This window comes from Stegodyphus dumicola, chromosome 10 (genome assembly GCF_044657685.1).
Source record: "Stegodyphus dumicola isolate Sdum_Otavi_A_Nest chromosome 10, ASM4465768v1".
Lineage (NCBI taxonomy): Eukaryota > Metazoa > Arthropoda > Arachnida > Araneae > Eresidae > Stegodyphus > Stegodyphus dumicola.
The window spans coordinates 15,112,552-15,138,270 of NC_140777.1; the positions used below are offsets into that span (position 1 = coordinate 15,112,552).

At 36.9% G+C, this 25,719-nt stretch overlaps 1 protein-coding gene across 2 annotated transcripts in view; it reads left to right on the forward strand.

The window, feature by feature from the left end:
- Window positions 1-25,719, forward strand: part of LOC118187151 (limulus clotting factor C-like) — a 120,891-nt gene that overhangs the window by 64,520 nt on the left and 30,652 nt on the right. For both annotated transcript variants that reach the window (XM_035357357.2, XM_035357356.2), the window contains exons 8-11: window positions 9,547-9,616; window positions 12,749-12,946; window positions 20,940-21,010; window positions 23,918-24,085. In XM_035357357.2, coding sequence (XP_035213248.1) covers window positions 9,547-9,616; window positions 12,749-12,946; window positions 20,940-21,010; window positions 23,918-24,085 — 507 coding nt within the window. The remainder of the gene's footprint in view (window positions 1-9,546; window positions 9,617-12,748; window positions 12,947-20,939; window positions 21,011-23,917; window positions 24,086-25,719) is intronic.

A 25,719-nucleotide genomic window follows, 5' to 3' on the forward strand; every position in this document is an offset into this window, starting at 1 on the left:
TCTCTTTTTTTATAAGCTTATTTGATTCTTCCTTTCACATTTAGAAATTCAGGTTCATTCCAAATAAAATTTACCAATTTTTTTATGATTTATTTTTAAAATGTGTATTTTTAAATAATTTTTATAAATTAAAAAAATTATAATCTATAAAATTTTTACCATCATCTTAAAATAGACGTATTTCTAAGCATACCTTTAAAATGTTAAAATTTTTTATTCGAAATTTCCGAGGATATACGTGAATTTATATATTGGCGCTTTTTGAAATTTGGCATATTTGTTGAAAGCGATAAAATATCAGATGTGGTTTAAACACTTTGCTAAAATTAGTAGAAACGATGTTACTTTTTCTTGCTCATACACATTGTAAAAAGTAAAGAACGAGGTACCTTTTTTTTCGCTCCGGCATAATGGAAGGGAAAAGAAAATTGGTGCCATATATTAAGAAGTTCGCCAAGTGAATTATTTTTGGCCAAAGTGAAAAAATTTCGCGAAGATAAATTTTTGAATTTCTCTGTAAATTTCGCAGCAAATTTTCCAAAATTTAATATCTGGGTATAGTTTGAGTCGTAGAATCGAAATATTTAAAAAAATTGGTATATTATTTCAGAAAAAGTCCGATTTTGTGTCAAAATACCTATGTTAGAACAATGTTATATATAAATCTAATATATATATTACGTTGCCCTTTCGAGATATGAAAAATGCAATTTGAATTTTGTCAATCTCCCAATAGAACGGGAGATATAGAACTGTCCCATTTTTTTTTTCGCAGAGTACGTATCCGTGCGGTTCTCAGAAAGCCACAAATTTGCATCGCACGTGATTTTCGCGTTCGAAAGTTTTTCCATGTTCAGTAGTAAAAAAAAAAAAAAAAAAAAAAAAAAAAAAAAAAAAAAAGAAAGAGAAAAACAGGAAATGAAACTCAGATGTGAACCCACCTTTCTGTTGTCGATGAGCTGACCGATGAGATGCGGAGAAACAAAGAATACAGTCTCTCAGTTGTCCTAGAGTCTTGGTGTGCCCAGCCGGGAACACCTCGTGTTCGCCGTTCGATTTTATTTAAGATTTCAAGGTAAAAATTTAAAACTAATATAGAATAAGGATATTAGCATAGAGCCAAAAAAATAACATAGAAATTTCTTTTCAAACAATCCCTTTTATACCCTAAAAAGTCTGGTAGATTTCTTTGAAAAAGGAGGGTCTTAAGAAACTAAACATGGCTAAAATATATGGACTGGTTTGTGTTGAGCTGCCATCTGCTGGAAATAAAGAAGGTTCTGAGTAACCTCTATTACCCTCTAAATCCTTTTTCATTCAATTTTTCTGTGCGTACAGAAGGAAATTTTTAGGTGTGCCTAGAGTAGGCACACCCTGCCGCAAAGGTTTAATGATGTATTTAAAAAGTGAATAAATGCAAAACCTTTTACCTAATGTCGTTGTTCTTTAAACATAGGGTGTGTGTGTGTTTGATTATAGCAAAGCCTCGAGGGCTATCTGCCTAAGGGAAGGGATGCCTTCGTAGAGGACTTTCTAAGGGAAATTGGCTCGTATAACGTTACACATGGACATTGTTCATGTTCAGTAGTTTATCTATATATCATTTTGTGCAAGTCTAAGGAAATTGAAAACTTCGAAATCAGTCTTCAGATTTGTATTATAAAATAATCACGAGCAAACTAGTATTTGTAAAGACTTCTAATCATTTTGTGTGTCAACAATTCAAAAAAAGCAAAGAAATCCCAAGTGAGATCCACGTTTACAGACATTCATTTGACCTCTATTCTCAAAACTGCTAGTGGGAATAGCATGTTTCTAAACAGAGGGCTAGTTACAGGAAAAAGACACCAGGTTTTGCTAAGGAAACAGCAAGTATCCGTCATTTGTTACCAGGATTTTCTTATGTTCCCTTTCTTATGTTTCCTATGTTTAAAGGGCTCACCAGCGGCAGAGCGGTAAAGTCGCTGAACACTGGTAGTTCCGTTCGAGGTTCGAATCCCGTGAACGGGCTGGCTGCATGGGCGTTTTCGGGGTTTTTCCCATGTGTAACGTGTATACGAGCCAGTTTCCCTTAGAACGTCCTCCACGAAGGTATCCCTTCCCTTAGGCAGATAGCCCTCAAGGCTTTGCGATAATCAAACACACACACACTATGTTTAAAGAACTACGACATTAGGTAAAAGGTTTTGCATTTATTCACTTTTTAAATACATAATTAAACCTTTGCGGTAGGGTGTGCCTACTCTAGGCACACCTAAAAATTTCCTTCTGTACGCACAGAAAAATTGAATGAAAAAGGATTTAGAGGGTAATAGAGGTTACTCAGAACCTTCTTTATTTCCAGCAGATGGCAGCTCAACACAAACCAGTCCATATATTTTAGCCATGTTTAGTTTCTTAAGACCCTCCTTTTTCAAAGAAATCTACCAGACTTTTTAGGGTATAAAAGGAATTGTTTGAAAAGAAATTTCTATGTTATTTTTTTGGCTCTATGCTAATATCCTTATTCTATATTAGTTTTAAATTTTTACCTTGAAATCTTAAATAAAATCGAACGGTGAACATGAGGTGTTCCCAGACCGGGCACACCAAGACTGTAGGACAACTGAGAGACTGTATTCTTTGTTTCTCCGCATCTCATCGGTCAGCTCATCGACAACAGAAAGGTGGGTTCACATCTGAGTTTCATTTCCTGTTTTTCTCTTTCTTCTTTTTCTTTCTCTTTTTTTTTTCGGGGGGGGGGATGTTTGGTTATTAACTAACAAAATGTTGGCGTGATATCCTGAAGGTGAAGGGTAATTTTATCAGTTAGCTGTTTGGTTCTCTTTCTCTTTCGTTCAAAATTTCGCTAGCGCTACGTTTAGTAGTTTGGAGTTCTAGACGTTTATTTAATTTTATTTTATAGTTTATAATTTCTTAATTGTAGATATAATATTAGTTTATTTTTTCGTATTTTTACTTATTTTCCAAACTGGCACTGACGATCGGAGAGGGCTGATCATTTCTGAAGCACTGAAATTGCAACACGAATTGATTCAGATAGTGAATCTGATACGGACCCGGGTACATATGCAAAGCATACAATATTGGGTTGTGCTTTTTCGAAGGTGGTGTCACTTTCTTCGAAAAGTACCACCATGAAAAAAATATGCTAAAGTGTAAATATGAAATGTAAACGATGTAAATATCATATACCCAAGTTACTTTTTCCCATTCATACGCATGTAATCATCATATAACCAAAAAGGAGCTTTTTAGGGGGGTGTAGAGTAGCAGGTCTCTCCGTGGCACACCCTAGGTAATGCTAAATCTGTTACGGTATTCAGAATCTAGTGTCTTCTAGTCGTAGGCAAAATCTCTTACTCTTCTACGCGCTTCCCAGCAATGCTTGTTCCATCACTCTTTTCGAAGCTCTATTCAATCAAGTTTGCCCGCTTTGGGCACACCTACAGAATTAAAATGATAAGTGCTATCTTCACAAAATTTTACTTGTGTTCTCTAGGCCTAATTAAACTGCCTATCTTTTTTTTTTTTTTTTTTTTTTTCGAAATTCCAACTTTTAAAAGGTAGCGTGCCGGAAAAGGTTAAGTATTTCCCTTTGCAGCACGCTTTATTGTACACTGACGAGTATTTGACCCACTTGAAACACTTGACATGCCTGCTCTGGAAGTTCCACACTAGCACGGAGCTATCACTCTTTCCAAATGAGCCGACATACCGGGAGGATTGCATTGCTTCCATAATATTGTCCTTACTATCTCTGAATCCTACACTACATCTGGTGAAACTGGAATCGTGATTCATCAATGCCAGTAATATGCTTCTAAGCTGCTCAGGTCGAGTTTCTTTGAAATTTGCACTAGATGGAGCATGCTGCTTGAAAGCGTATGTGCAACAGTTACAAAGGTTGGGTAATTTGTTCCTGCAATAAGCCTAGGTCTGTGTTCCTCTCACTGGCACTGTTTGAAACGACATCATTGTCAAGATGAATGGGAGAAAAGTTCATCATTGTCTTCAACTGGAATATGTACACCTACAGCCATCTTTAAGGATCTGAGTCTCCATATTCTTCTTTAAACTTAGTATAAAATGCTTAATGGATGGCCTTAATTTCTCACTGGTGGCTGGTACATCCATTGTTGATAAACTGGCAATAGATCCTCGATACAGTTTCTCTCAAAACGCCGAGAGGTGCAATCATTTGCTTGACAGAATAGTTAATTTATCACTTCCCAACTAGATATCTACCGTCAAAATAATCATCTTTATTTTACCTTTTCCTTTCAAATGCTTTACATTGTTGCATGATACAGATGTGTATGTAACGTTTTCGAAGTTTGGACGTGTTTGCTGGTGGAAAGGGTAATGTCCAGTATACATCATAGCTACTCTAATGTTTCCCCTACAAAATGTATTTACGTATGGTAGAATACTTTCTGCATCATTTGAAATCTTGATTACGTTATACTGTTTTTTATGGAATCATTACAAAATATTGCATTATGACAAACTGAAAACAACCAAAAATGAGTTTGTAAACTATTTAAGGAAGTTCATCGCCCTCCAGAATTACAATTTTGTACTTTAATTGGTAATATTGTTACGAATTTGTTATTTAAAAAGCTAATGTTAGTTCAATTATAAATTAAATGGTTTTATTTCTCGCGCAGTGCAGCGCGTGACGAATATTAAAAGAAAGCTAAGCCGGAAAAATTAAAAATACAAGAGCGCGTGCGTTAAATAAATAAATATCTCTTTTTGATTTCGAGAAAGTACTTGAAATTTCTAGCGCGTGATTTTAAAATCTTATAAAAGGAGGAAAACATCTCAGTTCGTAGTAGTTGCATGCTTAGTTTGTTGTTGTTTAGAAAACTGCTCTTGTTGATTGTAGCGAATTCGCGGATTAGCGTTCTTTAGCTGTTTTGAATTACGTTCTATTGGATATTTGAGTAGTTAAAAGATAACTACTGTGAGATATTATAATACTGCATGATAATTTGAGAAAATTTAAGCATTTTTGTTGTGATAATAATAAATTTTTGTTCATTTTTCATCGGACTTGTGCATTCATTTCATAACGAACCCGTACGCACGCAACAATTTTTGGTGTCAGAAGTGGGATTTGAATGCCAATAACAAGAGGGATGGAAGAACAATTGAGACACTCATTACTGCTTTTGCTGCTTTCCAAGAAAAGATGGAAGCTGACCAAACATCTTTTAAAGAAGAAATTAAAGAGAAAATGGATGCTGGTCAAAGGTCCGTTAAAGAAGAAATGAAATTGGGCCAGGAATCCCTCAAAGGAGAAATGAAATAGGGCCAGGAATCCGTTAAGGAAGAGATGAAATCTCTTAAAAATGAGATGAAAGCAGGTCAGGACGAAATGAAAAGAGAAATTACCTGCGTAATAGAAAATAAATTTGAGGCTATGGAAGGCAGAATAGACGCGGTTGAAACTAAAGTTGGACATATAGAAGAGAGAGTTTCTGCCGTCGAACAACAAATTGATGATAGGGTTTCTGCTGCCGTCGCCAAAGAAGTTGACAGCCTAAAGAAGTGCATAGCGACGGTAGGAAACAATTCTGAAGGTTTCAAATTTTTATCGATGCCTGCTCGTTCCGTTCTGAAACTATCTACATATGATGGGAAGATCTCCTGGCAGGTGTATAGGACACAATTTTCTATCGTTGCGGATGCGAATGGGTGGGATTCCCAAGCTAAGGCCTGTCATCTCGTCGCTTCTCTGAGAGCAGACGCAGCGGATATCCTGCAGACGCTTCCCGAAAACCAGAGACTAGACTTTGAAGCTCTATCCGGCGCATTGGAGCTGCGCTTTGGTGAAAAGTGTTTGAAAGACTACTGCAGGCTTCAACTAAAATCCCGTCAGCAGAAGCCCACCGAAACACTTCAGGAGCTCGCCACGGATGTTGAAAGGCTGTCACATCACGCCTTTTCGGAGTGCCCGACAGAAACAAGAGAAATCCTGTCGCTGCAATATTTCATCGACGGCATCCGGGATCCTGAAATACAGAAAGCTCTTCGAATGACAGATGTTAAAGATCTGAAAAGCGCTTTAGTGTATGCCATGAAGTTCGAGGCAGCCCAGCAAGCAACAAGTAGAGATCGCTACCCAGTTAGAGCTGTGCGAGTCCATGAGCCAGTGGATCAACTGATGGCTCGTTTAGATGATTTAGCCAGACAAGTCGAAGATTTGATACGGAGTAGGAGCGAGAAGAAAGTGGCTCTAAGGTGTTGGAGATGTGGTAGTGAAGGTCACCTAAGACGGAATTGCAGAACACCCCAGGGTACGGAATATAAAGCAGATGATTTTACCAGACAAGTCAGTGGCTTGAGACGGAACAGAAGTGAAAAGAAACTAATTCTAAAGTGCTGGAACTGCGGAGTTGAAGGCCACATACGAAGAAACTGCAGAACACCCCGAGGTACGGAAAATAAGACCATTTCCCAGCAACAACGCAGTAAACAAATTAGTGACCATATCGAGGAACGGAGGTTGCCAGATAGTGAAAAACCTTGTTTTAAAGCTCTTAAAATTTATACAGTGAGTGGCAACAATAACGGACTGTCCATCAATGGGAATATCGATGGAGTTCCTTGCAGTATGATCATTGACACAGGAGCTAATGTTACCATCATTAGGAAAGATTTAGCTGAACAGTTTAAAGATAAACTTATTTGGACGCCATCCTGTGTTACCCTTCAGACTGCGTCTGGTGACAAGATCGACATAACTGGGAAGTTAAACGTAAACATCACGTTTGGAAGTGCCGCCTACCATCACACGGCATATGTGGCGGATATTACAGATCCATGCATACTCGGATTGGACTTTTTAAGGAAATACAATTTTTCCTTAGACTTGAAAAACAACAAACTGCTTTCAGGATCTAAAGACATGACTATCTATCCTAAGAAGGGATCCTCACCTGGAAATGCCGACGCTTTGTCCGAAAGAACCAGCTCGAGAAACAGCCGAAATCATGCTAGGGTCGAAAAGAAACACCAGACTACCAGCTATTCTCCATCTCAGATGCTCTTCGGTCGAGACCTTCGTCTGTCTTGTGACCGCCTGTTTCATCGCCGTACGGATGCGCCTTCATCGCCTGAGGAACACATCCAAGATGTCAAGGCCCGTTTTGAAGTGATGCACCGTTCCGCACGAAAGCGAGTGAACTTGGCGACGGAGAAAGTGAAGACCAGATACAACACGAGAGCTGCTGGACATAGATCCAACGAAGGAGACAAGGTGTGGTTGTGGAACCCGATTCGACGAAAAGGAGTCAGGCCTGATTTACAGTCACCTTGGGATGGTTCGCACACAATCCTAAACAGGCTAAATGACGTCATGGTTCGGATCCGTGAGTCTTCGAACTCTTACGACAGGTTAGCTCATTACTATGGCCATAGTACGTAATGTAAATAATTGTAAATAGTATCAGACCATGGTCCTTTTCGTTTATAAATGTGTATTTAGTATTTGATTTGTATTTAGTATTTGATTTGCATTTAGTATTTGTTTTGTATTTAGTATTTGATAGCATTTGATTTGTTTTATGTATTGCATTTATTGTTCATGTTGTTTATTATAGTAATGTAATGCTTATTAATGCATTCATGCCACAGTTGTAAGTTTAGCTTCCTGTCCAGGGATTGTACTGCCCGGGACGTGCAGTCCTTGGGAAGGGGGCAGTGTTACGAATTTGCTATTTAAAAAGCTAATGTTAGTTCAATTATAAATTAAAATGGTTTTATTTCTCGCGCAGTGCAGCGCGTGACGAATATTAAAAGAAAGCTAAGCCGGAAAAATTAAAAATACAAGAGCGCGTGCGTTAAATAAATAAATATCTCTTTTTGATTTCGAGAAAGTACTGGAAAATTCTAGCGCGTGATTTTAAAATCTTATAAAAGGAGGAAAACATCTCAGTTCGTAGTAGTTGCTTGCTTAGTTTGTTGTTGTTGTTTAGAAAACTGCTCTTGTTGATTGTAGCGAATTCGCGGATTAGCGTTCTTTAGCTGTTTTGAATTACGTTCTATTGGATATTTGAGTAGTTAAAAGATAACTACTGTGAGATATTGTAATACTGCATGATAATTTGAGAAAATTTAAGCATTTTTGTTGTGATAATAATAAATTTTTGTTCATTTTTCATCGGACTTGTGCATTCATTTCATAACGAACCCGTACGCACGCAACAATATGATCTACCGATCTCGAACGGTAGTCTGTAGGCAATTTTCTCGCAAATTAAGTATTATAAATCAGAGAAAATGAAGTTTTATTAGTTTCCCTACTATTTCTTTTGGTAATACAAGTTATTAATGGTAATTTTTCAGTCTACCAGAAATTTTATACTAATGTAACGGTATACCAGCTACATAATATTAAAGGTACGATTATTCTTTCTAACTCATTTTTTGTTTCAGATGAACATAATTGTGTTTAAAATCTACAGCTCTGTCAGTCTGCCTGCCAATCTGTGTGCTTTTCACTAAAATAAAATTTGTAAATCAATACCTTTATTGCTGGATAATGTTTATGGGAATCACTTTCCGAGATTTACTAAAGATATTTTTCAAAGTGTATTACAACATTCATAAATAAATTGTTCATAGAGTAAAATTGTTCAAAACAGGTGTATTATCTAACGTTATGGCTATCTTTTACTACAACATAGGTGCATATAAACCATTTTTATCTTAGTTTTATTATCCTCAAAAGGATGTTAGTTTGGAATAGGATATTAGTCCGGAAATGGTATTTTGCGTCGAAATACTACTTAAATGAGTTGTATCACTTATCAAATTGCTGCCACGAAATATTAACGCCGTGTTTTATATTTAAAGAAATTAAAAAATAATAAACTATCTGCATGAATTTATGTATGTTTCTCTCATTATGAAAAAAACAACGGTACCTAGAGCCATCCAATTTTGAATAACGTAGTACTCCACCAGAACATGGGCATCTGGAATCCCGAATTTTGAATCTAGAATTAATTTTATCATCTGTTTCATATACTGTAAAACTTTAGCGAACTTTTGAGCTAAAAGCAAGCAGGGGCAACACCGTACGGAATAAAACATTTTTCCTCCAGCGCGGAAGACTGTGTATCGGAAATTCTAAAGATATGCTCATTTTAAAACTATTTTGCGATATTGCTGTTGAATTGAATTTTCTGGTATAAGTGCGAAGAACTTGATATTTAATAAATAAATGTAACACACAAAACGCTAATAATAAAAAGACAACAAACGTTTTGTAAAGCTGTCTTCTAAACGTATACTGCTATACTGCTTTTAAATCTTTTGTAATTTAACTCGTGAATTGTGTATGGCGTAAGTGCGAAAAAAATGAGGCTTTATAAATGAATCTAAAGGAGGAAAAAAGAGGGGCTTTGTAGGAGTGAGTATAACAACAGACGTAAAATACCTTAACAAGCCCTAATGGGCGAACGGTGAAATCTGAAAACTTTCATATCTTTTTTAAAAAATTTCTTTTTAATTATTTTTTCCCTTTAATTTTAGTGTCTACGATCGTTCCCGATTGCTTTACTCCAGGTTCACAAGTTGTTTCCGACGTCGGTGTCTCAGTAAGGTAAGTACATTTGAACGATACCAAAAAAATTTGCATGTATTATAAAAGCTTGTGCTATGAATATGATTTATTTTAAAAAATTATCTGATATCTTTAAATTGTTTCTTCTATTTTTTATTTCTTAAAAATTCATACTAATAAAATGGAGACAAATTAGAAACCGAAAACCTTCTTTACTTAGCTCTTGGAAAGTTCTGAGCATGTTTATCAGGAATTGTGCTTCGTATAACATTCAGCAATGAACACGCGTTGTTTTATTGTTAGCGCCATTTTATTTTGCATTTAACCGATTATTGAATAACGTCTATTCCAATTTCTAAGGATCTTTTTGCTGTTTACAGTACGTTTCCACGCGAAATTCCGAAAACACTTTGCCGGGCCGATTTCATTTTGGCCACCTTGTGCTAAAAGTTTAACAGGCAATTAAATAATTTGCATTAGGATTTGCAAGAAATCAATTTTGAGTGGTAGTTCACTTTAAACTCCGAAATTTAAAATGCAGGTCTTTCCTAAAATTTAATAATTAGTCATTTGAAATATTTGATATAAAATTATGCACTTAAAAACACGCAGTTTCAGATATTCCAAGGTAAAAACTAGATAGGCTCTTGGGTCTAGCACAAAATCCCAAAAAACAGAATCACAATGTGTTTAAGTATTTTTAAGGATTCGCAATTATGTTTAATTTTGTATGGTTTGTTACATAAAAAGGCAGTCTTAATTTGATGTAGCTTTTAAATGAAATTCTATTGATTTCCAGGTCCTTCTTCTTCGGGAGCAAAAATATTTTTCTTCTGAAGAAGAGAAATCTCTGTTTTATATCTCGCAATCGATGGAGGTGTTTCGAAATCTACTCCACACTACATCCTTTGTCAGAAACGTTCCAGGACAAAGGTCGTAAAAAATAGAAAACTGCATTTACCAAGTAATGATCCTAGCTGCTATCAAAGTAGTCCTTTTGACTATCTATGCACAGCTGCTAACGGTTCTGCATGTCTTGGAAGTCAGCGGGAAAATCTTCAACTGTGATGCTTGCGATCTGTCTTTTGTCACAGCACATTGGATAACTGCAGTAATCTTGATGAAGCTTTCCCTCAGTCACCTTTTCACTCACGGAAACAAGAAAAAATCACAATAATCTTTGACACAAATATGGAATCACCTCTGGATCTATCCAATAGTTCAGCAGAAATTCGTCGTCTTTCCTCTTTCTGTTCATCTGTTAGTGAGTGAGGGATGATTCCTGCATTAAGTTTCTGTTTCTCTAAATCTTCGAGTAAAATCTTATGACACTTATCATGTTTCAAATTCAGTTCTTCTGATATCAAAATTAGAGTCTTCTTGCAATAACTGCCTTACACACTCCACGTTTGCAATGGTATGTGCTATGAACGAGCGATCAGCTCAAGGATCGTTTCGCACTGAATCTCTGCCTTCACGAAACCTTTTGTGCCACTCGAAAACACGACTTCTTGAAAGTGGCTCGCTAGCATGTGCTTGCTTAATCAAATTCCACGTTTCACTAGGAGATTTCCCGAGCTTAACGCAGAACTTAATGTTCACTCTTTCCTCACAATCAGCACCCAATGCGTAACCTTAACGCATGCCACACAGTCTGAACATTGTGTTGCTAAGCACAGCCCTGTCCTCTCGCAAGTTTGCTCTTAAACATGGCTAGGTCATTGTCCTGGAACGTTTCTGACAAGGGAGGTTTAGACTGTCTTTGTTCCTCCCTAATTTTAAATTTTACACTGGTATGTTCTCTTCTACACTGCTCTCTAAGTATCTCCATAACAAATGTAATGATGAAATATTAGCGGAAATGAAATTGTATCCTTAGATTGCTAGGAATATTCCATACATCAATAAAGTTGCTCAATCTATTGCTGTATTTTAAGAATTGCTAGCAGTATTCCCTACATTAATAAACTTGCTCAATCTGTTGCTGCATTTTAAGAATTGCTAGCAGTATTCCGTACCTTAATAAAGTTGTTCAATCTGTTGCTGCATTTTAAGAACTGCTAGCAGTATTCCGTACATTAATAAAGTTGCTCAATCTGTTGCTGCATTTTAAGACTTGCTAGCAGTATTCCGTACATTAATAAAGTTGCTCAATCTGTTGCTGTATTTTAAGAATTGCTATCAGTATTCCATACATTAATAAAGTTGCTCAATATGTTGCTGTATTTTAAGAATTGACAGCAGTATTCCATACATTAATCAAGTTGCTCAGTGTGTTGCTATATTTTAAGAATTGCTAGCAATATTCCTTACATTAATAAAGTTGCTCAATCTGATGCTATATTTTAAGAATTGCTAGCAATATTCCATATATTAATAAAGTTGCTTAATTTGTTGCTGTATTTTAAGATTTGCTAGCAGTATTCCGTACATTAATAAAGTTGCTCAACCTGTTGCTCTTTTTTATGAATTTGTAGCGATATTCCATACATTAATAAAGTTGCTCAATCTGTAAAGTATTTATGCTAATTAACTAGTTATTTTATGTTACAAACCTTTATTGCCACTTCTCTCATTCACCTTTCGTGCTAGAACGCAAATTTAACTCCCATGTATTTAAGTGAGATTTGAGATTGCTTTAGTCCGAGCGTGTTCCGCCTGCTGAAGGCCCCGTTACTAGGTATTCTTTCGATAGCATTTCTGTCTACGGTGTTGCTTTAATTTTGCAGATTGTGCTATCACGCCGGTGTAGATTAGAGCCAACTTGGCGCGTTAAATATCTCTGCATAGCATTTGGCTAATTTCCACTTAGATTTAGCTTAAATTTGAATTCCTAAATTTTGATTTCTAGTTCTAAATGCTGGCTGAGTTTTTAAGCACAAGGAGTGCCTTCTTTACAAATTATACGAGTTCTTAATAAAAGGGTCTTTTACATCTTTAGTACGATTCAGTTTTTTTTTTTTTTTTTTTTTTTTTTTTTTTTTTTTTTTTACCTAGACATAGCAACTTAGCTCTACGAAGGAGTCTTGACATTATGTACATTACCAAAGCGAGAGAGGTCATACAAATCTGCAGCTGTATTTTAAGAATTGTTGGGAGTATTCCATACATTAATAAAGTTGCTGTACCTGTTATTGTATTTTAAGAATAAAAATTGTGTTGACCTTCCAGAATCGTTTGCCCACCAGAATGCGCCGATGAGGATTTCAGCGTCTGGGGCACCTCCATCTATCGTGGACGTTCTTCTGTTTGCCAAGCTGCTATCCATTCAGCTAAAATTACGAACAGTGGTGGAGCTGTGGCCGTCATCAATAACGGACCCTATTCGCACTTCACTGGAAGCGATTCCAACAACATCGAGTCTGAGAGGTAGGTACATTTACTGGATAATCTGAGAGGTACTGCCTTGTTAAAGCGGTTAGTACATAAACGTTTTCGGCATTTGAAATTTCCAACTTACAGATTGGCAATTTACTTTTCCAATTTTGATGATTTAGCGTGGTGGCCATTTTAAAAAATTTGGTTTACTTTGCTTAGTTAATTATGGCAAAGAACATAATTAATTGTCTGCTTAAGAGGCGACCTTCTAAGAAAAACTGGCTAGTATCCACGTTAAACATGGGAAAAAACACGAAAAGGCTTATGTATTCTTTATTTTGTTTTAAATAAGTTAATGGCCCTGTATTTAAATTTTTGTGATTTCTTAAAATTGTAAATAAATTCCGCTGATCTCCGGGCCTACTCGCCTGGGTTTAGCGGATAGTAGATATTTCCACAAAATGAGCAATCAGTTTGTAGTCTAAAAAAGCGGTATGCTCATTTTGTGGTGACCTTATCAGGTTCAATGTTCCGTCTTACTTTCTTCGGGAACATGCAAGGATCTGACTCGGAACAGAGAGCTTACTAAAGCTATGTTCAATAACTGTGGGAAGTAGACAGGATACACAAGAAAGGTATACAAAACCCTTTATTTTTCTCTATTTACAATAACTTCCGTACTTCGGAATACAAAGACCCACTACTTGTGGTCTAAACGTAAAAATATAAAAATAAAACTAAACTCTAATTTAACTTTAAAATAATGAACGTGGAAGATTGGCCTTATATTAACAGGAAGCCGTATGTAGTACAGAGAACTATGAACACTACAATACGTTTAAAGTTATCAAGAGGATTAAACCTCTGGCCTGGAAGGCAACCAGCAACTGAGTAAAACTTCTAAGGTAAGCGGCCTGCTTCGATTAACTCCTTCCTCTTTCTTGCTTGGCAAAAAGCCACAACTTAAATACTTGGCGTTCGCCAGACAAACTTTGCATAAATACGTTAACGCTTATAATTCTGGCCGGAAGTAGAAAATAAGAAGTGATAGTAAAGATTTAAAATAAAATAAACGTTAGTAAAACTTAAGATCCTTACAACCTGTCCCATTTACCTTGTCTTTTACCCATTTACTTTGTCTTTCATGAAGGCATCCCCCCATAGGCAGGTTGCCCACCCCCATATCGAAAACCTAATTTACATAACCGAACCCTCTATGAGATACCTTTTACGTGCTTTGCCTAATTTTAATCATTTGGTCAATTAATTAATCGTAAAACAAAACGACCTCACGGATTTGTTTGGTTTATGTGATTACGGCAAAGCCTCAAGGACTATCTGCCTAACGGAAGGGATGCCTCCGTGGAGGCTTTTATACACTGGTGTGCAAAAATTAAGGACGAGACGGTTTTTTCAATATAACTTTGTACAAAAGCTTTCCAAATCAACACATTTAATACCGTAAGATCCCCAATACGTAAACATGAGTAATGTAAGCAACACTTACTAAAAGAGAAATCAGAGGGATAAAAAGAAGCTTTATTGAAAAAGCAGCATGGAGCGCAATGCGACTGAAGGCCGAAACATCCCTGTGATGGGTGTCCAGCAAGAAACATCCGGTCTTTAATAGGGGATATGATCTCCCCTGACTGCTAGGCAGGTTTCACAGCGTCTGCCCATGCTGAGAATGAGGGTGTCAATGAGTTGTTGAGGCATTGCTGCCCATTCGTCTTGCAGCGCCAATCGAAGCTCCGGAATCGTTACTGATGGTAACGTCTGCCTAGAAAATCCCATACATGCTCGATGGGATTGAGATCCGGAGATCGTGCCGGCCAATCCATACGTTCAATATCCTCACTCTCTAAGAGCTGTTCGGTAACTACTGTGCGATGACATGGTGCATTGTAAAATTTTGCATGTATGGGACGACCACCTTTCATCCAATATTTCTGAGAATATAAACAAATTTTGGAATCTGAGAGTATCAGTAAATAAATATATAGAATATCGCCTCTCAAACGACCACTTCTGAAAGTGACCAATAGTTCTGAGATTATAAATAAATATTGATATTAAGCATTATTTCTATAAGACGACCATCTCAATATAAGACCAAAGTTTCTAGAATCTTGGATAGTCATCAGAGATGTATCTTTACTGCGAAATTATCGCACGACTGTAATTCAATATCAATAACAGATCGCGCGATTGAAAAACATTTTCTGTCCTGTAATTAGAGGAAAAAAATTTTCCTTATGAGGTATTTCTCCCGCTTTCCTAGCGTGCCTTCGTGGTGTAATAGTTCTGCACGCTGGGCCGGTATTTCAGAGGTCCGTGGTTCGATTCACGGCGAAGGCGGTTGCTAATTTTTCATCTCTACGGCTTCCCAAAAAAATCCTAATGTCTCTACAGTGGCGCCTGAAGTAAAAAGGTGTTGGATGAGGTATATCCACACCCAAGATTTAGTGATAGGATCCCCTTAAAAAAAAAGTCGGCCTTTAAAAACAGAAGTAATATAAGGTATTTCTCCCGCTTTCCTAGCGTGTCTTCGGCCCACCAGCGGCCGAGCGGTAAAGTCGCTGAACCCTGGTAGTGCGATCCGAGGTTCGAATCCCGCGAACGGGCTGGCTGCATGGGTGTTTTCGTGGTTTTCCCCACGTGTAACGTGTATACGAGCCAGTTTTCCTTAGAAAGTCCTCCACGAAGACATCCCTCCCCTTAGGCAGATAGCCCTAGTGTGCTTTGCCATAATTAAATACACCACCACCACACCTAGCGTGTCTTCGTGGTGTAGTGGTTCTGCACACTGGGCCGGTATTCCAGAGGTCCGTCCTTCGATTCCGTCCATGAAAAGGAACTGCGGACCCATAACGCCTCTAAAAAGACGCACATATGGAAGAAGAATCTCGTTACAATAAAGGGTCCCGTTGACTGAACCTGCGTCGAAGACGTTAAGGTCTGTACGACTACCAAGCATAATGCCTCCCCAAACGAGAACACCGCCACCTCCATACCTGTCCCTTTCAATGATGTTCGAGGGATGATTGCGGCTTCCCCGCTCTCTCCAGATGAGTATGCGATGAAAATCGCTACTCAGACTGAATCTGCTCTCATCCGTAAAGAGTACTCGTCCCCATTCATTGTCTCTCCAATTCCGGTGTTCCCGGCACCACAGAGAACGCCTTCTCCGATGGGCAGGCGTTAGAGGTACACACCGTACAGGGCGTCGTGCAAACAGACCACCACCGTGCAGTCTTCTGGCCACGGTAAAACTCGATATCGGTCGTCCAGGCGCCTGTGTAGTGTGTCTAGCGATTTCTCCCGCTGTCTGCCGCCTGTTTCTTCTAGCCTGTAAGGCAATATACCGGTCATCTGCGGGTGTGGTTCCTCGTGGACGACCACTACTAAAACCCCGGATAGCTGTTCCTGTAGTTTGAAATTGTCTCCAAAGTCGTGAAACGATGCTGTGAGCAATTCCGAACTCTGCAGCCACACTTGTCACACTGCGGCCTTCCTCCAACTTCCCAATGATTCGACCTCGGGTAAAAGCATCCAGATGTCGTCTAACAGATTGATTATTCGCCATTTCTCGCTGAGGTAGCAACTCGGTGTGATTTTAACTGCTATGCGGCGTGCAATCTCTTTGCCAGAAATACTGATCTTACACCGACAACATGCTTTATACTACTCAGACACTCCCCCATTACGTCTACCTGCATTTCTGCGCATGTGGTACCGTACATCACCTTACTTAATCTCCTGATTGGTCTTTCTGTCCGCTCTGCCTCTTTGTTCAGCTGATATGCTAATTTTTCGACTTCGTCTTTAATTTTTGCACACCAGTGTAAGGGAAAATGGCTCGTATCCACGTTAAACATGAGAAAAACCACGAAAAGGCTTATGTAGCCAGCCGTTCGCCTGAATTCGGACTACTAATGTTCAGCGAATTTACCGCTCGGCTGCTGGAGAGTCCATTTTAGCAACGAAATACTGTTATTAAAACAGAAATAGCTTAAGTTTCCGAAGATGTCAAGTTGCTGAATACAGAGTATTCAGTACTGATATCCTTCAGAATATTTAGGTGAATGCAAATGTTTATGGAATATTTAAGCTTATTTGTTTAGTTAACTGAAAAAAAAATACTTTTCTCAGTCCTCCAATGTTTGAGCTGTTTCTTTATCAAGAAATGTCTGCAATTCATCGTAGCTTTCATACTTATTTGATTTTCCTACTCGCGGTTTGTTATTAAATGTCTTCGAATTAATCATGTTATTAACCCCTTCCGGTACGAAACACCCCCCCCCCGGTTTTTTTATTTTGAATGCATAAATAAAAAATATTTAAATATTGAATTTTGGAACAATACTGAAAGAACTTTTCACACCATTTAACTGAAGTTAATTCTTCACACCAACCATAAATAAATCTTACACACTTCATGAAACTCAACACTCGGCGACTTTATCGCTTGCGCCGGCGAAATGAACGGAAAAGTACCGTTTTTCCTTTACAGAAATATATATTGACCAATGCTCACACTAAAATTTTACAAGAATGAAATCTTACAGACTAACAACAATTCGGCCGTGACTTGTACCAAGAAATTCTAACGGTAAACAATATGTGATAGGATCTGTAATATTTCCACAAGTAAAAAAGGTGTTGCCAAATTCAGTACACTAGAAATTTTAAACTAAATTATCATATTCAACAGTATGCATGACGAGTGTGGCTCGTCATTGTGCGATATGGCATGGAAAACCAATGACGAGTGTAGCTCGTCATTGTGCGATATGGCATGAAAAACCAATGACGAGTGTATTTCGTCATTGTGCGATATGGCATGAAAAACCAATGACGAGCTAGACTCGTCGTTTTACCGGAAGGGATTAATGTCGGTTCTGAATATTTTAAATCACACTTCTTCTGAATATTTGAATCCTTTGCCTACTAACGGGACATGTATGTCCCACTAAAAGTTTAAAAACTATTGCTGGATTATAAAGTGCTTAGAATCTCCCGAATGTTGAGATCATCTCCAATAGTTGGAAAATGAAGACGCCGCTGTTCGCGTTGTACACAAATGAGCATAGAGAAAAGAACAAATATGAGTTGCTCAGTGTGTAGTGTTTGGTTACGCAAAGAATGTTTACCACGTACCTTATGATGTAAAATTTATTTCATATAATAAAGTTTTCCAAAATAATAGGTGTAAGTCGATCGTTACGTGTGGGTCGATCGCTACGTGTATCCCATCATTAAAATTACTGGCTTCCAAACCGTTCGTCAAAAAAATCCCAAATTCTAAATTTACCTTATTTATGACATGTTTGTTCACTTGAATACAAAACGGGGCCTATATATATGAACGGGGCCTATGTAAATATTCCGCCTTCTTAGCGAGCCTTTTAGAAATTCGTATATAAGGTATTTCTCCCGCCTTCTTAGCGAGCCTTCGTGGTGTAGTGGTCTGCACGCTCAGCGCGAAATTGAGAGGTCCGCAGTTGGATTCCTGGCGAAGGCGTTGCTATTTTTTCATCTTCCATGCTTCCAAAAAATACCTAATGTCCCAACAGTGGCGCTCGAACTAAAAGGGTGTTGGATAATGACTCTCCTTACCCAGGATTTAGCGATTGGGTCCCCTAAAAACCCCAGTCGCCCTTTAAAAAGGGGAGTATTTAAGGTATTTCTCCCGCGTTCTTAGCGAGACTTCGTGGTGTAGTGGTCTGCACGCTCAGCGCGTAATTGAGAGGTCCGCGGTTTGATTCCCGCCGAAGGCGTTGCTAATTTTTCATCTTCTCTGCTTCCAAAACATAATGTCTCTGCACGTAGTCAAAGGGTTAAACAGCACAAACTTTCGCGTGCTCAACATTCTGTTCACAGGTTTCACAGATAACCGACTATTTTTTCTCTGCACTATGTCTGGAGCTCAAATAAATAGTAAAATAAATTAAGTTTCTTTGAAAATGTGTTAAGACTTTTCCGCTTTTTTTTCAGACGAGGGCTTTATGGTGTGAAGATGTATAAGTGCAACTTCTTGCTTCGTGAAGAGGTATAAGCTGAACCAGAACGTGCTACGTCACGAAGATTTTGCCTAAATGTTCTAACCTTTCGACTTTATGTCAGCTTGGTATAAGAACCGAAGAATCACAGCGCAGCAAACACAAACTGATATGCGGTCGACGGTATCGCTGAGACAGCTGCATATTTACACATGCGCAACTTTCGCGATTGGCTGGGGCTTAAACCTTCTTACACAGGAGGGAAAGGGGTTTAATGTCTTTTACTCCTTAATCTACAGAGCCATATGACTGCAAAGCCTTCGTCTGAACGAAGCGTTATGGTTTTTATAGGAAACCCAAATTCCTGAAGAAGGCAAAGAGAAAAATCATCTTTGCCCTTTCTCGGATTCAAATTACTGCTATTATAACTGCTAGCTAGATCTGCTAATCACGAGAACGTATGCAAGAAAATATGATTATTGTTTATATTCTCCGTTAGCTGAAGGGCAACTGGTCCAGGCATAAAATCCAGTGGACCAAATTCAGGAAATGATAATTTATCTCAAACGAATTTATAATTCTGGCGCCACTGAACAGATCTTTAGAGGTTTTGGATGGAAAAAGACGAGAGAGAAACTGTGCATTCGCTAGAAATCAAACCGAGGTTTTTCTAGTTGCTAATTATGTATGCTGACCAGTTACAGCATGACAGCACGATGGGGTGAATGTGATAATTCCTTCTAAATAGGGAATACTCAGTATCTCACCCTGTCACATGGTGATAAGAAAGCCGCCTCCCATGAATTTGTTCCTGGGATCGAATCTCCAAGACAAAATAAATATTTGTAAATGTATAATGTCTTTGCAGTATGGGAGTACTTAAAATACTGTTGATGTTGAGATCTCCCATACAGGCGTTGTAGCACCTCTCAACTGTGTGAGAAAAGTTTCGATTTAACCGAGGGCTGGCGTGGGTTTTGAAAATGTAGTGTGAAGATCTGTGTAACGCATATTTGCTATGTAACTGTACTACGTAATATGATGTACATAATGTTTATTTAAAATGTGGAGCAATTTTGAAGGAGCGTACTTCACAGTTTATAATAAGATACTTTCGGTTACTTCAGGGTTATCCATCATGGCGCCTTCTTAACCGGGCAAATGATGATGATCATCGGGTACTATTTTTATGTGCATTAAAAATGAGGTTTCACTGCTATGTAGATGTTGTTAGGAAGTTTTTAAACAATAAATAAATATTATCGTAACTTATTTAGCTTCACAGAAAAATAAACTTGTCTATTCTGAGCAATGTTTTTCTTATTTGCAACCAAATAACTCTTTTCAAGCACCAAATAACTCATCTAGCTAATAATCGCAAATATATTTTAAATTAAATGAATTCTAGCACAGTTATAAGGTTGAAACTCGCCCTACCCAAGGGAAAACCACGAAGTATTTTCTTCTGGCAATTCGGAAACATATAATTCGATTTATTTCTCTAATTGCTGTTGGTGTAAAACAGATTGCTATGGGTGTAAAAAGAGCTATAAGGTACTTTTCCTCTTCCTTTTTGCATGTAAGTACCGTGTAAACGTTCTGTATCTTTTTTTCATTTGAAAAGTGAAAACAATACACAGTGTTATTTTATACAAATATTTAATGTGTTTAATTAGATAGATCACGAATTAAGTTCATTTTTGTTTAAATCAATCCTCTTCAAAGTAAAGCGATCATATTCTTGAGAACTACATCTATTGCTTTTAAATAGCTTCGTTTGTTATTCCATAACAGGCAGATTCAATTTGAAAGATACAAATCTTATATTTTGCCGAATGGCAACAGACTCGAATTAAAACTGAGACAAAGCATTGACAGTGGAAGCCATTTAAAGATAATCAGCGCAAAATCATATGTGGAGAATAATAGTTCTTTTGGGTTAAAATTGCAAATCGGAATTTGTTTCTTTGGATAATATTCCTGTTCTTCATATTCTGATTTAGTATAATGCAATGAATCATTTTTTTTTTTTTTTTTTCCAGTTTTGATGATCGAGATGAAAGTTTCCGATTTGACAAGTTGCCTCCGATGTCACGTTCTGTAGACTCGAAAGGTTTGTGTATTTTAAATGTTTATAACGCTTCTCAGCTTTGTGCTAACTTAGATTTTAAAGCACCCGTTTCAAGACAGTTCTGTTTCAACTTAAACTAAATATTGGACCGAAAACATTACCTCCCTTAGCTTAGGTCGGCGGAAGATTGCCCCTGAAAAAAGAAAGATCAGTGTTGAATCTCCTCGAAACCGATACAGCTTTTTCAAGTTTGGTATGTTTTATGTGATTACGGCAAAGCCTCGAGGGCTATCTTCCTAAGGGGATGGATACCTTCGTGGAAGACATTCTAAGGGAAACTGGATCGTATACAGTTTACACATGAGAGAAACCACAAAAACGCACACGCATCCATCCTATTCGCTGAGATTCAAACCCCGAACCAAAATGCCAATGTTTAGAGATTCTACTTATCGGTGCCACCAATTTCTTTGAAACTTGTCAGTAGTCTTGTCATTTGCCGACTTTTATGAATACCAGTTCTTTATTAACTACTCTTTAACGCCATCTGTTGCACAATCGAAAAGCTACAATAAGGATATGTAATGATCAAAATTTCACATTTCGTTTTGGCATTTTCGTTGATTCACTATAAATGTCGGTTCACTTTTCAAATTGTTGCCACCAAATATTAGAGCCCTGTATTAAATAATGAAGAAATTAAATAATGAAGAATCTACATGAATGTAATATTTCCCGCATTGTGATAAAACAACGGTACCTAGAGCCATCCAATTTTGAATAACGTACGTTTCCACCAGAATATGGGCATCTGGAAACTCAAATTTGGAATTTGTGAAAACTTTCAGACTTTTTACTGGTTTTTTTTTAATTGCTTCCATTTTGATTCTATTTTTAATTTAAAATTATCAGAGGATTAATTCATTTTAAAGTTTCTTACACTTATATTTTTACGCTTTTTTAAAATATTTTTAAAAGATGTCTTTTGATTATCCTGACGAAGTTGGCAGGCCTGTAAATATCCATAACTGAGAAAAATAAATGAAAATTCATTGTGAAGAACTGCATTCCACCTCCAGTGAACCTTTCTGAACAAGATACTTCAAACTTTAACATTGATATAAGATGCTAAAAGAAAAAATTTATCTAGGCCAAAATTGTGGACATTTTTGGAAATTTTTATGTTTTTGAACTTTGTATGCTTATAGAAAACGTTACGTTTCACAAAATGCAAACATGTATATATCATTTTAAAGAGAATTTATTACTGAATTCAATACAAAACACAAAATTCAATTATTTGCAATCCAAAAAAATGTTAAACGATAATAGTTATCGATATACATTAGATAGTGATGATTGCAGTAAGTTATCAGTACTTAGTAGGGTACCCTATATTTTCGATTACAGCTTTACATCGACGTTTCATTGAGCTGACAAGAGTTTGAAGCTCTTCTTTCGTTATTACATGATTCCAGGAAACAATTATAACTTCAATTAGTTCCCTTTTATTTGATGGTCGCCTCATTCGGACAAGAGTTTTCAAACGGTGCCACAAATTTTCGATAGGATTGAGGTCAGGACTGTTTACTGACCATGACAACAATTTAATACTCTTTGTACGAAACCACTCTTTCGATATTTTGGCCGTGGGGCAAGGAGCAGAATCCTGCTGAAAAATAAACGAAGCATTGTTGGAAAGAGATCTCTGATGGAAGGTATAATTTTGGTTCTAGAATAATGTCAATGCATTTTCTGGCATTCAGTGTCCCATCGATGACATGAAGGCGACCAATACCATCTCCTAACATGCATGACCAGATCATAACACTAACTGGGTTCTTCACAGTTGCTTGAATGCAGTCAGGATGTAGCTCTTCTCCCATTCTACGTCTTATATAGTTTCGCCTATCACTACCGAATAACGATATCTTAGTTTCATCATTCCATATAACTTGTGACCACTGATCATCTGTCCAATTAATGTGTTCCTTTGCCCACTGTAGTTTTTTTTTTTTTTTTCTTTGCTGAAAATTAAGATAAGGCTTTTTTCGTGGAATTCTACCTCTCAGTCCAACATTTGTTAATCTTCTCCTGATTGTTCTTGAACTGACAGAAACACCAGCATCATTCAGATCACTTCTGATGGCCGCTGATGACATTTTTCTATCTTGGAGACATAGTCGTTTTATTCTTCTGTCATCAATAGATGTGGTGCACCTTTTTAGGCCTTTTCCTTCTTTGTTTTTTATTGAATTTGTCTTCTGATATCGTAAACAAAATTTTCGGACTCCAGATGTAGTCACTGAACCACCCACCTGTCTTGCAATTTCAGCATAGGAAAGACCACTTTCTCGTAACACAATAATATTACATCTCTTTATAGGTGTCCAATCTACTCTTTTATTTGATGTCATTGCTTCTTGACTAAATATTAAAAATTTTTACAAAAATTCCTACTTGTAATTGCAGTGTATAAGAAACAGGTCCTCCTTCTCCAGAACAAAGCAAAATAAGGAATTATTTCAAGTGTAAACATGATGTCAGCTTCTACTGGCAGTTACTAATATTTGATTGGTTCTCAGAACAAGAACAGTGATTGGCCAGGAAAGCTAGACATTACAAACCACTTCATAACTGTGTTTTTTATTTATATTAAAGTACATATAATTTTTTTGTATTGCAAATAATTGAATTTTGTGTTTTGTATTGAATTCAGTAATAAATTCACTTAAAAATGATATATACAAGTTTGCATTTACGTAATATTTTCTATAAGCATACAAAGTTCAAAAACATAAAAATTTCCAAAAGTATTTTGGCCACCACTGTATAATTTCTTAGAAACAATATGATTTATTAATTGTAATATTTTTATCCGGTTAATACTTTCCATTTTGCGTAATTTCATAATAATATAACAAATGCTGAGGTTTGTGTTCTTTTTAGTTTGTGAAAAAGGTTTAATGAAGTTGGAAAACATATGCGCTTATGTATCTAAAGTCCTGCGCAACTATAAAGAAGCTGAAGCTGTTTGTACAAATCTTGGATTACAGCTGGATGTACCCAAAGAGGAAGAAGAGAAACTTCGACTCATTACAATATTGAATTCTAAAGGTAAACTTTCACGGAGATATTGTATGCAAAAATTTTTACATTGCATTTACATGACATAAAATAATTAAAAACAGCGAACTTTATATTGTAAAGTGTATACAAACATGTATCTATCTGCATCAATATTTATTACCGTATATCCTCTTGTTTTTCTTCCCCCATCCCTTTTTAACTAATTTCATCGTCCAAAAAATAAGACCGGAAAATAGGACAAGAAATTTAAATTCAGAAAGACGCTTTTACAGTAAGAACGTAACGAATGAAAAATAGTCATGGATAAACTATAGGTAACTACCACAATAATTTTTCGTTAAAAAACCCACATAGTAATATTAACATTAAAATATCTGACGGTAATTAAGCCAGCGCGGCAAGTGTCCGGCTCACTTCACACACAGATGTTTCTTTACATTGTAAATTGTGACATTATATGAGTGTGTCACGCATATTCACAAAGCCTACAGACCATTTCACTACGGTCTGCTCTCATTGGATGAAGCATCTATTTGGCGGTCATATTAGGAATGGCGAGTTATCGCCCTGTAGGCGTGGTAATTAACGCCAAACAAACGGAAACAGCGTTTATTTCATTCGATATTTTTTTAGTTTATGAATGGAAGCTTGGAGGAATTGTGTGGAATATATTTTAAATAACTTATTGATCTTATTAACAGTTTATTTGTATCTTAATTTAAACTTTTAAAAGTACGTAATTGTTTTACAAGAAAAAGGTGTTTACATGGAGATAGCATATGCACTTTTACGTCATTTCTGTTAAGAGTCTGATGTGTAAATTTCCACAGCGCATTCATTTATACAAATAAAGGAATATTAAAAATAAACCAAATGAAAACATTCAGTAAACATTTAAGGGCGTCTGATACCTATTCTTTTTTACCTAAATTAAGTATAACTAAAACTATATTTTATTCCATTCTGCGCTATTTCTATTGAAACGCTTTTCGGGATCTTGGATCGTAATCTTGCTACTGGTATCTACTACAAAGAGTACAAACCAGTAAATAAAAATAAGAAAAATTAACAAAAATAGAGAAAATAAATTCGTTTAATTTTTAACACCGCACCCGAAGGGGAAAGGACAAATATGACAAAGTCATTCAATAAAGTTAAAATAAGTACGCGTAAAGCAGAATTTATGAAAGCTACGAGTGGGGATAGAACCGGCGATTTGGAGGTCTGAGAATTTTTTTCCACGCTCGTTAGCCCTGTGCTGTGGTTTCTCCGGTGGGTTAAGCACAATTTTTCGTACACCACGCTGAAATACAAACTGTACAGGCGATGAATCAAAAGTCGCCAAGCACTAGGTTCTGTAACCGTACGTTTCCTGTTTTAACCAATCGGAGCAAACAGCAATAGAAACGGTCTGTAGGCTTTGTGAATAAGCGTGTGGCACGGGTATGTCACACATGCCTCATTTTGTGCCATGGGCGTATCACACGAATGAGGCTTGACAGCAGCTCCCAGCTCGATCAGCTTTCTGAACAATCTCCTCCAACTAATTAATTAACGTCTATAATACAATTAAAAATCATTAATGCAAATTTGTTACCTTATTTCTTAACGTATTATTAAGTATATTATTTCGAAATTTTTAATCGTTACATTCGGCGTAG